Source organism: Culex pipiens, chromosome 2 (genome assembly GCF_016801865.2).
Source record: "Culex pipiens pallens isolate TS chromosome 2, TS_CPP_V2, whole genome shotgun sequence".
NCBI lineage: Eukaryota > Metazoa > Arthropoda > Insecta > Diptera > Culicidae > Culex > Culex pipiens.
The window spans coordinates 72,457,757-72,473,590 of NC_068938.1; the positions used below are offsets into that span (position 1 = coordinate 72,457,757).

Here is a 15,834-nt window from a genome sequence, read left to right on the forward strand (position 1 = left end):
TCTATATGTTTTTTTTCCAATTGTTAAACGTTTTAAAGTTCACGAAATGTCAAGTTTGCTTTTAAAGTAATATTGCTCTGAGTGTTTATACAAGACAATTTGTTAAATCAGATGTTTAGAAAGCTCTTAGATATTTTATTGAATAAATTTGTTTTGAAAGGAAGTAAAAATAATAATTGATAGTAATGTTTGAACAACCAAAATTATCCTTTTAAAATCAAACTTCCAGTTGAATATAAAAATCTTATTAGCAAAGCTTTGTCCAAATCAAAAAAGCAATTAAATTTAAAAAAGTTGTTGTTATGATCATTAAATTCCTTAAAAATCCGTAATATAAAAAAAATCCGTACAAAAATCCGGGATGTAAAAATCCTCGAAGGGGGTCGAAAATCCGTACGGTACGGAAAAAATCCGTACAGTTGGTAACCTAAGCCATATCCAGATTTTCAAGCGAAGATGGCGTTAAGAATGATGCACGCCCGAAATGTCAAAATCACGCAGCGGTACCAACATAACAAAAAAAGTGTGCCATGGCAAGATAGTCACACTTTTTTAAAGGTTGGTACCACTGCGCGAAGTTGACATTTCGGGCGTGCACCATCTTCGCTTAAAAATCTGGATAGCCCAGAGTGACGTAGTCCTTGTCCTTGAAAAGGAACGATACTATCCAATATTACTAGTAGAAGTGACTAAAACACTAAATCCATAACCCAGTTTTGCAGAGTATCAAAAAATATAAACTGCGATGTCTCGACAGTCCCAGTTTGCATAGAGGCTTAAAATAGAACACTAAAACAGTTTTTCAGATGTAAAACATAGGACTTATTTTGTCAAATCTTAACAAATACGCATAAATGCTCAAAAAATATGAATTCCTGAACTCCAATCTAATTATTTCAGTTCCATCCGTTTCGAGCACACATAATAGGAACTTAGTGACATCAACTAACGAAATAAACAGATGGCTATAGGGCTCATACATCATCGTATTGGGAGCGAAACAAAAAAGGGAATAATTATCTCACATTAACCTCCTTGCAAGGTCCTTTACATATATACATAACGGAAAGCGAAACAAAAATTGACCATGACCGTTCACCGCGTGTATAATTAATCACCATTCAATGCCGGTTGACCCTTACCTACCGGCCAAGACGTAATTGGGTTTCTTTAGCCTCAGCGGATATTTTTGGCTAGTGATGTTAGTCGATTTGGGTTTTTTTTTTCTTTTCTGGCGTGATGGAATAACAACGTTAGTACAATTAAAATAGGGGGAAAATTCGTGAAGAGCGAAATGACTAAAGGGAAACTCGAAAAAACGAAGGAAATTGATATAATCTTTGCATGGAAGCCATAGAGTGGCACGGCTTGAACCGACCCACATTCGAGTACCTGCGAGATCGGCGAATCCGGTGTGACCTCTCGTGTTTCCGTTGCGAAGATGTCGATGTTGTCGTTGCTGCTGCGAGGTTCTTTCTGGTGGGGCTGAAGGTGGGATTGCGATTGGGACTGATGGCCGCCGCCACTGCCGCTGCTGGTTAGATTGTCCAGCTTGGTCGCCAAGCTGCCCGCCAACGGGACCCGTTCCATTTCGTTCTCCTGAATATCGTGACTAGGGAAGATGTGAAATCTTTGTTGGTGAAAAGAGTGTTTAGGATTTTTGTGGATTTTCTAGCAAGCGAGTTCAACGCGGTTTTGTACAAGTACCTGCCAACGGATTGTTCCGTTTTGTCGTAGATGTCCTGGTTGCTGTTGAAGTCGTGATCGTGGTGCGAGAGGGATGTGGACGACGGTGGAGATGGAGGGGTCTGCCGAGGAGAGGGACCCTTGCATTGCATCTCTCGACGACAGTGCTCGGCACGGGCTATTTCGGCGGCCAGCCACGATGGAAGTTCCGGAAGAAGCCAGGTTAGTGCTGATCGAAGACCAAGCATCACGTGCTCGAGGGCCACAATCAGAATAACTGTTTGTGTCGAGGTCAATCCGGGCCATAGTCGCGAGACCTGTCCGGACAGTCCGATCAGGGCACAGTTCACGATCACAGCTGCAAGTCCGAGCATTCCAAGGGCATTCTGCCAGGTGCCAATGTTGGCCACTCTCTGCCCGAAAGGCCTCTGATGTACGTGTGCAAGTTTAAACGCATCGGACCGAATCTCCAGCAAATTGTTAGCCAAGGCGCACAGTCCAGCCAGAGGAAATGCTGCCGAAAACAGAACCACGTAGCCCATCTGGACCAGCATCTCCAGGTGGTCCGAGAAGGTTCCATCGTATTTGTACAGAGAACTCTCGACCTCGGCTTGCCCGATAGATCTCTTCGGTGTTGACGAGGTGCACTCCGAGGATCCTTTGCCTTCATTGACCTGTTTGTTCTCAATCATTGGGGGTGGCAATTCCTGCGTTGGACTCAACGCTCCCCACAGCTTGAAACTCAGCTTGGCCAGCTTCCACTGCTCCACCAAGTAGGGCCATGCGGACTCTCGAAGATTCCCGATAATCTGGCGCGATATAAGCAAACCAGCCAGTTGCTACAGAAAAGGACACCGTTAAACACCCACCAATCACTATACAAAGTTAACAATACCTCCTTCAGCTTATCTTGATCGCGCAGATAAAACGCGATGTAGAACAGCGACAGAAAGCTGTTGACAAACTGAAACAGGGCCACCTTGCCGATAAGATGGTTCTCGTACTTGGACTGCAGCCGATAGTTCTCTGCAAACAAAACCCCCAAAGCGCAAAGTTAAAAACACTCCACTCAGCATAGATTAAAACCCCCCATCTCACCTTTGTCGTTGAGCCAGACGGCCAACTTGTAGTACGCCTCGTCCATCAGGGTGATGGCGCCGGCCAGGAGGACCTTCGGTATCACACTCAAACAGCTGAAAATGCCCTGCTCGGGGAGTTTCTCGTCCCACCAGTCCTGTTTGATTCCAGAATAGTGGAAAAAAGGGACACACAAACGCACAGACAAATACGGAGCAAATGTAGTAAAGTTGATTGCAACTTGTCGATATGGGAGGAGGGGGGCTTCTAATATCGATTAAATTTTGGGTCCGACAATGCTGATGATGATGATGGTGACGGTGACGATGGTATGGTGTTGATAATGCTAGAGTTATATTTGTGCCAGACTGGGGCTCACATGTGTATGTTACAACTGTAGTGAATGTTAAATGGAATTGTGATTGGTGATGTCTATGCTTTGGAGGAAAACATTGCCGCAGGGTACCCGGTGGACTGGTTCAACATGTGTTCTCCCATCAATTGGATCAGTTTTACAACCTTTCGATCCCATTTTTCAGATTGGGGAAGGGTGTTCGATTCCGGTTTGCTTTTCTAATTAAACTGGGCTGATTGGATTGATATGGATTGTTTTTCTATCCGGAAAAGATATACCAGTACTTCCAATTACCTCACTAAAACGTTAAACTTGTCTTATTTTACAAACAAACTCGAGAAATAATTTCTTAATACACATTCTTTCAAACACGATTTGTTAAATTACATTGATTTTAATTCGTTCCAACTTTTGATTTTCTTGACCATATCTCTAAAAAAAACTCTGTACAAATCAACGATTGTTCTCAAAAAAAACAAATCTGAAGAAATATTTGCTCAAATTGAACCATGCAATCATTAAAGTGTAAGATCATCAATCTTTAATCCACGATGATTTGCATAACTTGACAAGCAATAAACAATCATTCCCAAAATCAATCAAAATGTATAAAGTACTAGGGTCAGGAGGGGCAGAATGGCCCGCCTAAGTGAAATGCGCCAAAAACCATAGAAAAACATGAAAAATTATGAATTCAGTGTAGTAGGCTTATGCTTTGGGATGTTCCCTTCAATGTTGTATTAGCCCGGGTCAAAAAAAATAAAGTTGCTCAAATCAAAAATTATATGAGATTGCCCGAAAGAGTACTCAAAATGGAGGCTCAGGCCAAAATTTCAGCCCATTCGGTTGAAAACTGGCTTGCCTTGAGCAGGAACAAGTTTAAATGGGAATTAACCCGTAAAACTGGAGCATTTAGGTAAATTTCTCTGTACAGGTCAGCGGTTAACAAATGACGACTTTTGCATACCATGGGGTCCTAGGGGATGGTCTGGGGTACAATTCCTCCGAAGGGTGCAAGACGATCCGAGGCCCCTGGTCTTGCCTTGAACCGGATTCATTCCGGCGTCGCAGAAATTCTCATGGTCCCAGCTAAATGTATAGGGAAAAATCAAAGCACACTAAGAAGGCTGCCTCGATCAGAGGACGCCACATGGCAATCAGCCACCACGTGGCAGGAAAATAACTTCAAATTCGGCTTCAAAATTACATTTAGCGTTGTTAAGGTGTTTTTGATCAAATATCTGGTTGAATAAAGTGTCCAAGGAATAACAAAACCACCTTAAAAGCCACCAAGACAAGACCAGGGGCCTCGGATCGTCTTGCACCCTTCGGAGGAATTGTACCCCAGACCATCCCCTAGGACCCCATGGTATGCAAAAGTCGTCATTTGTTAACCGCTGACCTGTACAGAGCAATTTACCTAAATGCTCCAGTTTTACGGGTTAATTCCCATTTAAACTTGTTCCTGCTCAAGGCAAGCCAGTTTTCAACCGAATGGGCTGAAATTTTGGCCTGAGCCTCCATTTTGAGTACTCTTTCGGGCAATCTCATATAATTTTTGATTTGAGCAACTTTAATTTTTTTGACCCGGGCTAATGTTGTATACTTGGTTGATGAAATTTTTTAGCTTAAAACTATTTTTGAGCCACTTTAAAAAAAGTTTTTTTGCCTACTTTTCCAGGATGCGGGGCAGAATGGGCCACCCGGCGGGGCAGAATGGGCCACCTTAGAAAACAAGCAATTTCGTCTAATACAACGTTGAAGGAAAATAAGAAATGACATGAGGTACCTTTCTAACATAGTTTCCATGAAGTTAGATCACTTTAATAAAAATAGTCACTTACCAAAACAAACATTTTTGAAAATAGTGTTAATATGTTGAAAAAGGACACTATTTTTACAAACAATCATCAAAACAACTTAAAATCAACTAGTGTTGCATTAAACGTTATTTGTGAAGCTACCGGGAGTGAAATAATACATTAAATCAAAATTTCATAACTTTTGATTGTTTTTATAAGGCAGGATAAGGGTGGTCCATTCTGCCCCCAAGTGGATTTTAATTTAACACTTCCACCACCAAGCCTCTAAATGATTTTAAGGTTCCGTTGTTGTTTGTATACCTTGGTAGTACAATCTAGTATCGTTATAAGCATTTAGCAAACTTTTTCAAACAATCCAACTTTTCAGAAAGCTTATTTAAAAACCTCGAAATAAACAACATTTACGTAATTTTGTCAATAAATTTACATTTTTGCTCATAATTCAAAAAATACAATGAATTCAAACGTCGTTCTCGGTATGGTGACGTTATTTGACGTCCTCTACAAGACCCTTGCCTCACAATTGGTCTAAATCCATTCTAAAGCCCAAAACCAAGGGTGGCCCATTCTGCTCCCCTGGTCCATTCTGCCTCCCCCTGCCCCTATCCTAAATATTTGTTGAAGGTTATTTATCAACTCATTGCCAGCGACGCAAATTTTTATTTTCGACCTTAAAATCATGACAATGTCAATCTTCGAACAGTGTTTGCACTAATCTGTTTTTTATGAGCCTTTTTATAATATTATGATTTGTTTTTTACCTTTTTCCTAAAGCTTCTCCAAATTATCCTAATCGAAATACTAATCTACATTAGACACATTTTGACTTTTTAAAATATTTTTTTTCAATTTTGGCTTTGAAATTTGATGTAAAGTATTGTTTTCATAAATTGTTTGACTTTTTATAAGTAAGTTAATAGCAAAATAGCTGTTATGCATTGTAAAATTAATATAGCTTAAAAATTTAAAAAAAAAAAAACATTCTCAATTTAGATTTGTTCCTGCCATCCCTCGACCCCATTATATACCGGAGACAAAAATTTTGCAGAAAATTAAAAAATCCATTTAAAGATCAAATCATTTTTATATTTCCTGTAAAATTTCCTTAAATACAAAAGGAAATCCCCAATTAAACAATAAGTTGCTAATAAATACTGAGCTTACTATAAAAGTGTGAAAAGTACCTCATGAAACAGTTTGTGTGAAATGCGAAGAACACATTGTATAGTAAATGTGGAATTATTTTATTAATGTTTTAAGTCTGTTTTAATGGCAATACAAAACCATGTGGACTATTTTAAGGAATTCACCCTCATCGACCCAAACCTATCTCAAGAAAATGAGCACTAAATATCAATTAAATCTTTTCAAAAACATTTAAATGTTTACCATTAAATTTTAAGAAATGATACTTAGTTGCAACAACAACAAAGCTGAAAAATACACACTGAAAAAAACATGTAATGAAGATTAAAATAATTATCAAAATTGGATCAAACAGCCCAAACAGTTTTTCCCTAACTTTCTTGTATCCAAAAAACAAATCATAATGATGGTCGCCCAAAGCCATCGCACCACAAATATCATTGTATTATGCTAATCCCGGCCAGCAAAGATGCTGGATGTAATCCACACAATGTTACATCATGTTTTGCCGCCTTGCCATCTCGAGTAGCCCTCGAGTGTTGTGCCCTTACGGTCTGTCACCCACCCGTCTGACACTTGAAAAAACTTGCCTTCGGGCGAGTATCCTCTCTCTCCAGAAGTGAGCTCTACCGGGTCGGAAAAACGATGAAAAGTAATGCAATTTATTTGCTACAATGTGACAAATCAATGGCGACGGAGGAAATCTGCATGACGTAGTTTCTGTGTGACTTACAAGCTAGAATAGAAATGAAATTATGTTGAATTCAATTGCCATTTAATATCTGCTTTAAGAATTTCCAGATTCCACAAACACGTTCTTCCTCCAAAGCACAGAGTACACGATACAGAGTGGATGGTAAGTGTGGTGTGAGAAATGTAACGTGATGTGAAGCGCAACCAAAGTGTACATAATGCTGCACAAATACCACATTTAATTAAATGCTGTACCCCCGAGTGGTCGACTGTCCAGCAAACTTCTTCCCATAGGGGAAATTGAAGCAGGTCTAACCTTCTTACTATCGTACTCTCACCAGAATGTATAATCTCAAGGGAAGTTAAAAAAAGAAACGGGGAACTTAAAGCTAACATATTCTAGTGTCCAGACCTTTGACGCCATGCACATGCAATCCCAGAGGGCACCGTTAGAATTTGGAGAGTGCTGATCGAGCCAATCCTGCAAAGTTGTGACGGACGTCGGTGGTATATGGAAGCATAATTAATTAAAATAAAATTTGACAGTGTGTACGGGTGATTGTGCGTGTATGTGAGAGGAGAGTAAAATTAATGGAAGTTTTAGTTGAGGACAGAGAAGGAGAGAAAGTTCTATCGTTTTACGCATTAAGTTGGTCTGTTTCACGTTTTATTCGATTTTTTTTTTCTAGAATTTCTATGTCGAAAGAAGCTACTTTGCACCATTAGTTTGCCGTACCGTACCCAGAAAGTTTCGCTACAAATTTGCGGGTCGGTCATACAAAATTAGTACCATCAGCAGAGTTCTGGAAGGAGTGATTGGGTTATACAATTTTGATGAAATTTGTAAGATCTAATCATTTGCATTAGACCAGATACCACTTCTACTGACGGTATGTAAACTTTTTAAATGTCTTTCTAGAGGAAGCATTTTTTGGTCGATTTATGATTTTCTGAAAAATGTTGATTTTTGCAAAATATCGCAAATTCTGAAATATATTTTATGCAATCGATTATCAATAAATATTTTGCAGATTACAAGAATTTCGTCCAGAAAGGCCCTGGAATACCAGGAAAACAATCGAATAGTTGTGAAAAATTCTTGAAATTTTCTTTTTATAATTCCGTTGTGAAACTTCATACTTTTCCTGTCATTCTCGAGCGACGAAACGGTCTACTTTTCTCTACCAAAAATAACAGAATGGAAAATTAATACATTTTAATACCAGTGCAGAAAAGTTCTAGAAAAATTGAACTTTTCAGCACCAGTATTGAAGAGTAACATCTTTTAATATTTTTTTTTGTTTTGAGCGGTGAATATACTTAAGAGCGAGTCCACGAGCAAAGCATACCCATCTCGCATCGACCTCACCAATCTGCCTGAAATTTTCAGGGGTTGTTTATACATATAAAACTAGCATCTGGCCAAAATATGAGCACTCTAGGTCAACGGGAAGTGGGGCAAATCGGGACACAAAGTTTGAAGGCTCAAAAACGTAAAAAATCTTAAAAAGGCTATAACTTAAACAAAATTCAATTTAATTTCAAAATTCAAAATGCATCTTAAAGGGCTTCAAAAATGCAACAAAATGCAGGGTAGAGCATCCCAATTGGTTAATTCTAAAGGGAGTTATTGGCATTTTAGTGAAAAAATAGCATAATTTTCAAACTCAAATAAAAAAGTGTTCCATCCAGATATCAACTCGGTTCGACCTGCAGCTTGTAGGGGACATCTGGGACTACCATCTGAGACTGAGACCGCTTTGGGTAAGGCAGTTTAACATATCAAATAGACACTTTTACTTTTAGTGAATTTTTTGGTAGTAAATTTTTGCTCGGAGGACCCCTTAGATCCCATTTTCTGGTGATAATTTTATCATAATCGTGTTCCTGAGACAATTTCACATTAGAAACATGCATAAACATGTTTGTTTTCATTCATTTTAACCCATTAAAAAATGAAAGTTAAAAAAAAAACTTTGATTCACATTTATTGAAAATCAAGTTCGTTTCCAAGGATACTAGATGACACCAGAAAAAAAGCAGCTTCTTAATTTTTTTTATCTTTCATTTTTTAAAGGGTTAAAATGGATGATAATATACATTTTTATGTATGTTTCTATTGTGAAATTGTCTCAGGAACACGAATATGATAAAATTATCACCATAAAATGGGATCTAAGGGGTCCCCCGAGCAAAAATTTACAACCAAAAAATTCACTAAAAGTAAAAGTGTCTATTCAATATGTTAAACTGCCTTACCCAAAGCGTTCTCAGTCTCAGATGGTAGTCCCAGATGTCCCCTACAAGCTGCAGGTCGAACCGAGTTGATATCTGGATGGAACACTTTTTTATTTGAGTTTGAAAATTATGCTATTTTTTCACTAAAATGCCAATAACTCCCTTTAGAATTAATCAATTTGGATGATCTACCATGCATTTTGTTGCAGTTTTTAAGCCCTTTAAGATGCATTTTGAATTTTGAAATTAAATTGAATTTTGCCTAAGTTATAGCCTTTTTAAGATTTTTTACGTTTTTGAACCTTCAAACTTTGTGTCCCGATTTGCCCCACTTCCCGTTGACCTAGAGTGCTCATATTTTGGCCAGATGCTAGTTTTATATGTACAAACAACCCCTGAAAATTTCAGGCAGATTGGTGAGGTCCAAACGACGTCCCATACAAAGGGGTATGCCCTGTTCGTGGACTCGCTCTTAACATGACAAATTTTTTTTTTTTTTTGCTATTCCGCTGTGAAACTGTCAACTTTTCCTGTCCTTCTGGAGAAACAAAACGGCCTACTTTTCCCTACCAGAAATAACAGATTTGAAAATCAATACCTTCAAATACCAGTGTTGAAAAGTCCTACTTTTCAGCACTGAGATGGGTGCTGAAAAGTTGAACTTTTCAACACTTGTATCGAAAAGTAACTTTTTTTAATATTTTTTGTTTTGAACGGTGAATTTACTTAACACATGGATTTTTGGCATAAAATTCCATTCTAAATGTAAATGTACGACTCGTGCTGAAAAAATCTTGTTTTCGCAACGTGTTGCATAAACTGCTATTAAGCATCTCGTTGCAAATCTTGTTTTTTCAGCACTCTTCCTATTTATCCAACTCAGAAAACCTCGTTGGATAGATGTGCGACTAGCGCTAAAAAAATCTTCTACTATTCTGTGGTTGATGGGCTAAATATTTTCTAATGTTACACTTCTATTTTAATTCAATTCGGTTGCCTTTTCACGGCGTGTTTTCTGGGCAACCTTTGAAATAAAAAAAAGTCATCACTACGCTACATCGCTAGTGTCTTTTAGGCAATTTTCTTTGCTTTCCAATGCTTCAAAGAGCGAAATGTTTTTTGAGAATTACGTTTTTTAATTCCTTCATAATTTATTGGTATAATAATGATTTATTGGAATAAAAATAATAATAAAAGTTCAGATAACATGTAAAATAATTTGTTTTATGTATGACAATTAAATTAATATCAAAATGTGCAAAATAAGACAATAAACAACTTTGTGCAAGTCGCTAAACATTAAAAAAAAGTTTATCATGATTATTTGAATATGTGGGATTTTTAAGAAATGAAATCATAAAACCTTACAATATCACCTGTGTGCTCTAATAAAGCTGATCTGATACAATGGAAATTTTAACAGGTTTGAGATTGATTTGAAAGCAGCGGAGATTATTTTTCCTGAAATTTGGTTCTAGAAAACACGCCGTATTCAACTGTCGTCTGATCGATTTGATGTCTTCGGCAACATTGCAGGTGCTTGGGTGCACATTGGGTGCACGCACAGCAACCAAGTAAGTTGTTGTCTTCTTATTCCAAAATTGTCAAACTTAAGGACCCAATGCTGCAACAACCTGATTGTAAAAATATTCAAACTTTGTTGTAAATAACTTTGAAGCCAGTACTTCAAGGGATGAATAAAAAATTATATCGATAGTTCCCTTAGTTTTGAAGATACTAAAATGTCGGTAACAAAAATCTTGGTGCAAAAGCTCTGGTTGATGTGTACCGTTAAACACAAATAAAAATGTAACGAATTGCGCTAAATATTTTTTAATGCTACTTTTTTATGCGTTTTAGATAACCAAACTGTCATCTTTGAGCTATAGCGCAACCCACTGAGAATTTTGGCTCGAGCCTCGACTCGATTTTGAAAATAACATGATTTGTCGTAAAAGCAAAAATGTTTATAAATTCATTAAAAAAAAGTTAAATCACGTTTTGCTCAATCGATGTTGTGTTTTTATGTTTCTTTTTTTTAATGATTTTGTGAAAGCTTGTTCTGCTCACGAAAATAAACAAATAAATGGTTGAATACGCATTTGAATATTTGAAATTAAAAAAAAAATATCTTTTTCTTCTGATATCTGAATTACTGCAGCTTTGTCCAAGACACCAAAGATTTTCAAATATTTTCATAGCCTTTTTGTATGAACAGCTACATAAATTGTATGCAGACTTGTATGGGCGAACTTATTGTGTACATATCTTCTTTATTCGTAAAGATTATACCCACAAAAATCTAAAATACAAAAAAATACATTGTTCAAAGGCTCAAATAATGCAAATAAATATACGTGTACATTTTTGACTGAAAAATTCCTAAAATAGATAAAAAAATATTTACATAAAAAAATTATCAAAAGTTTATCAAAAAATCCATAAAAAAATGAAGGTTGACAGTTATCTTGAGCGAGGAAACAAACGTTCCAATGAAAACAAAAAAACATTGAAAGGTGTTTTTGGAATTACAAACTAATGGGTTAAAAGGAGACGCATGAGCTCTGAACAGTGATCATACCCCAAATTAAATGCGAAAAAGATAGAACCAGATCGCGAAGTCGTATATGCTATGTTCGTGTGCGTGTTGGGAAATGAATGTACAACAGGATAATTACTACTACACACGGCCAGAGTCACCTAGTTCGGGGTTTCGGTGAAGTAACATTGCTCAAACTAATCAAAAACAAGCGGTGATAGCGATCGCTGTTTGTTTGGTTTTCTGTTGGTTGATGATGTTGCCGAAAGGTTTTTGTTTCGGGCTGAAGACTGAACATGACTATATTTAAGAGGGAGGTGTGAAACAGGAGAGCACAAAACATCAACGTTGACTGTTTGACTAGAGAGAAGGTTAGTTTGAAAATATTAAGGAGATAAATACCTGTAGTCGTAACATTAGGAACATCACTACAAACACTAGCACTAAACAGAGCCCAATAATTGGAAAACTAACTAGATACCGGAACGCACGTCGCTGCCAGGCCGGCGTTTCCCTGGGCTCCAGCCGTCCCGTGACGGGACTTTCCTCCAGTGGACCCTGGGGACAGGTGGAAACGATGATGATTGTACAAAATGAATTATTAAAAGCAACAGTGCCGGCTTACCTTGTACAGTGGTCTCGGTGGTTCGAGTAGTTCCGGAGGGGTGGACAGCGTGCCCCACCGGAAGGCCAACTCGACCGAGTAGCGCCTCCAGGCCTCCAGATACAGGGACGCCCACGCCACGTTGAACAGGGAAAAAATCACATGGCCAATGTCCTGTGCCGTCTGCAGAAGAAGAAAAGACACAACAGAAACCCACGTCAAGTAAATTTACCGCGCGTTTGTACACAAAGAGGCAAACACCACCCACCTGGCCACGGCCCCACAGGCCGGCGTACAGTATCGTACCGAGGACGGCCGGAACACACAGTGCACACGTGTAATGGCCCAGCCACGCAAAGTATAAAGCCACTTTCACTCCAAAGTACGCAGCAATGTCGTCTGGAAGAAGAAATAAAGGTTAGTTCGCATTCGCCGGAACAGAAATCCAAGAGCGCCAACATCCTCCGAGTATAAACCAAACAAAAGATGTCACCGGATGGACACGTTGGCGGTTGGGCGGGAAGGTGGGCATTTTCGCTTAATTACCTAACGGTTGCGGCGCAAAAAACTTCCGTACCCAGCTCGACTGTAGCTGCTGTAAGGCGCTTGTTTCGTGTAAGGGAAACACTTGTGTTATCAGGCCCAGTTCCTGCCAGGCGGCCACTGTCGGAATGAAACAAGAGGAAGAAAAACGACGTATACAAATAGAATTAGATGACGGAGGTCCCTCTGGGGGAGGGAAAGGCACAATAATTTCTTGTGGCTTTGTTGCCGCGAGATGAAGTCGGATATTGTATGAATAGAGCGGGAAAAAATAGAAAGATGGACGACATCAGTGTGTTTTATCTGGTTAGCATGTCACGGAATTGTTAACTTGGTCACATTTCAGTGGAATTGGAGCGAAAAAAGACACATGTTTGTTTTTCGGTTCGTAATGTCATTATCAACACGCGACTAATCTACTTATTTGAAGAGCTTTCAAGTCTAGTGTGAATTAGGATAATAGGTATTTATGCTAATCGCTACATTTGTAAATTTTCCAAGCATGATGTTTGTATGATGCTACCGAAGATGACATTTGGAAATATTTTCGATAATTCGTCGCCGTTGTTTTTGAAAAACATGTCATTAATCGCATGTTCAAAAATTGAAGGGGTCGTACCGCCTATCCGTCACGAGATATCAAAAAACGGACCTCGGATTTGTGATCCGGGACAAAAGTTACCTATAAGGACAAAGTTTCGCGCAAATCGGGACGGCAACTTTTCCCGATTCCGTGTGAGTTGGTATAGAAAATTACTCATGTGAGCAATGAGTATGTACTATATACCTCTGTACTACAAACAACGTTTCATAACATTGGCTAAAATGTCGATTGAATGACAAAAACTTTAAGAAAACCTGCTTGACGGATGTTCCGGGTTGCCGGAACCGGTGGCCACTTTGGACAAATTACCTCACCGGGAACAAATAGTCACAGTTAATGCCCGTAAAATGCAACTGGAAGTAACCCGCTAGATGTTATCGATTAGAAGATACAAGCCCTCAAAGTTGGGGATAAACGCGTTTATCAACGCGTTAATGTTTAACGTTTAACAGCACTGATGTTTTCTAAGTCTCACCCGAACAACCCACCATTTTCTAATGTCGATATCTCAGCAACTAATGGTCCGATTTAAAATGTTAAAATATGAAACATTCGTAAATTTTCCGATCTATTCGAAAACAATATTTTCAAAAAAAATGTTTGGCCCGTTTAAAATGTTAGTCTTGATTTCAAATTTTTCAAAATATTTTTTTTCGAAAAGATCGGAAAATTTCACGAATGTTTCATATTTTAACATTGTAAATCGGACCATTAGTTGCTGAGATATCAACATTAGAAAATGGTGGGTTGTTTGGGTGAGACTTAGAAAACATAAATTTTCCTGTTTTTTAACCTTTCCATAGCAATATCTCAGCAACTAAGGGTCGTATTAACAAAGTTCAAAAAAGCAAAATATAAAAAAAATTCTCAGCTTTTCAAAAATATTTTTTTAAAGGTGGGCAAACATGGGCACTAATTTAAAAAATGAAAAACTGCGACTATTTTCAAAAAATTTACCCAACAATTGCTATAACTTGAAAACGGTGCACTTTATCAAAAATTCACTAAAGTTCTTTTTGATTTCAATTTCGATTTTACATCGAAAACTGAAGTTGAAAATTTTTTGCGACCAATATTTCGATTTTTTAAAAAATCTGTATTGATTCAAAAAATCATAACTCGGTCAAAGATTTTTGCCCATTCTGGAAGTTTCTGAAAAGTTGGCATTTGATGTCCTCTAAAACATATCAAAAAATAAAAAAAATAAAAATAGTGTTTTTTTGCAAATCAAGTTTTAGTTACAAAAAGTGAATTAAAAAATCACCAAAAAAAATTTTACCGTGTATCATTTTTTTTTCAGTGTAGTCCATATCCATTCCTACAACTTTGCCGAATACACCAAATCGATCAAAAAATTTCTTCAAAAGATACAGATTTTTAAATTTTCACATACAATTTTTGTATGGACAGCTGCCGAATTTGTATGGAAAATTATATGAACGAACTAATGATGCAAAATGGCTTCTTTGGGCATACCGAAGGCACCAAAAAAATTTCAGCCGGATTAACAAATACAAAAATCAAAATTAAAGAAAAAATACAGATTCCGTAGAGAACTGCTCATGTATTATTACACGAGAAATATGTAGCCTAATAATGATTGTAGTTTGAAATGAAAATCAGTTCTACTTATTTGTTTTCCAAAATTAACTTCTTCATATCGCTTCCCACCATAACAATAACAACATAACGAAGTCCAATCAGAACAAAAAATGACTCACAATCCTAACTTAAATCAGATCACGACCCCGGCGGTATTTTTCCATTCATTTCAAACTTCAAGCCGATTCCGTACTATACACTGGAAACCAGGCCAAAACACAGTCTATGATCCATTTGACACCGAACCACCCGGAGGTTACGGAGAAGCGGGCGGGGTCGCCGAGGTCATTAAATGATTTTCTTATGTTTTTCCTTCGCCTTGATGTGCCTTGTGTTTCCGGTGAAAAAGCCTCCCTCCCTTCGGCGCTATGTCACTACTATTGGTGGTCTATAGCTATGCTCGTTCGTACAAGTCTGCAACTATGACACGAAAAGGCCGGCTCCGGCCATGCTCGAAAGGTTAGCAGATATCGTTAACATTTTTTCCCTGGTCGCTTGTATCACTTTCACGTCTATAGACAGAGAGAGAGCATACTCGTTATGTGTCGATGTTGGGGGAGGGAAAAGCGCTTAAAAACTTGTTGATTTCTTCTGGCCCTGATTTTAAATGCAGTGTTTGGCAATCGAGAAGTTTTCACCAAACACACTTTGAAATTTAAAGTTCTGCATAAGGTAGCACGGATTTGCATATTTTGGTCTGGGAGGGAAACAAACGGATTTACTGTCCCTGTTTCAGTCAAATGGGATTCTTTACTGATGTTTCCTTTACCTTTTCTTTTCTTAATGGATTGAGATTGTGAAATGTCGATTCAGCTAAACGTAACGAAGAATCGCTTTTTTGCATTTTAAATGTTTGATGTTACAAGGGTTGTTGAGTATGCGGCTCCGCCAGAATTCACTTTCGATTTTACTCGAAGCTACATG

General features: G+C 38.0%; 1 protein-coding gene across 8 annotated transcripts in view; it reads right to left on the bottom strand.

Moving 5' to 3' along the window:
- LOC120422875 (anoctamin-8) overlaps positions 1-15,834 on the bottom strand; it is a 59,609-nt gene that overhangs the window by 14,615 nt on the left and 29,160 nt on the right. For 5 of the 8 annotated variants that reach the window (XM_039586473.2, XM_039586478.2, XM_039586445.2 and 2 more), the window contains exons 6-14: positions 12,708-12,824; positions 12,430-12,560; positions 12,183-12,344; positions 11,960-12,115; positions 7,193-7,261; positions 2,785-2,920; positions 2,582-2,712; positions 1,708-2,525; positions 1,393-1,630 (exon numbers count right to left, since the gene is read on the bottom strand). In XM_039586473.2, coding sequence (XP_039442407.1) covers positions 1,393-1,630; positions 1,708-2,525; positions 2,582-2,712; positions 2,785-2,920; positions 7,193-7,261; positions 11,960-12,115; positions 12,183-12,344; positions 12,430-12,560; positions 12,708-12,824 — 1,958 coding nt within the window. The remainder of the gene's footprint in view (positions 1-1,392; positions 1,631-1,707; positions 2,526-2,581; positions 2,713-2,784; positions 2,921-7,192; positions 7,262-11,959; positions 12,116-12,182; positions 12,345-12,429; positions 12,561-12,707; positions 12,825-15,834) is intronic. The other 3 variants (XM_052707594.1, XM_039586453.2, XM_039586456.2) reach the window with 3 other exon arrangements.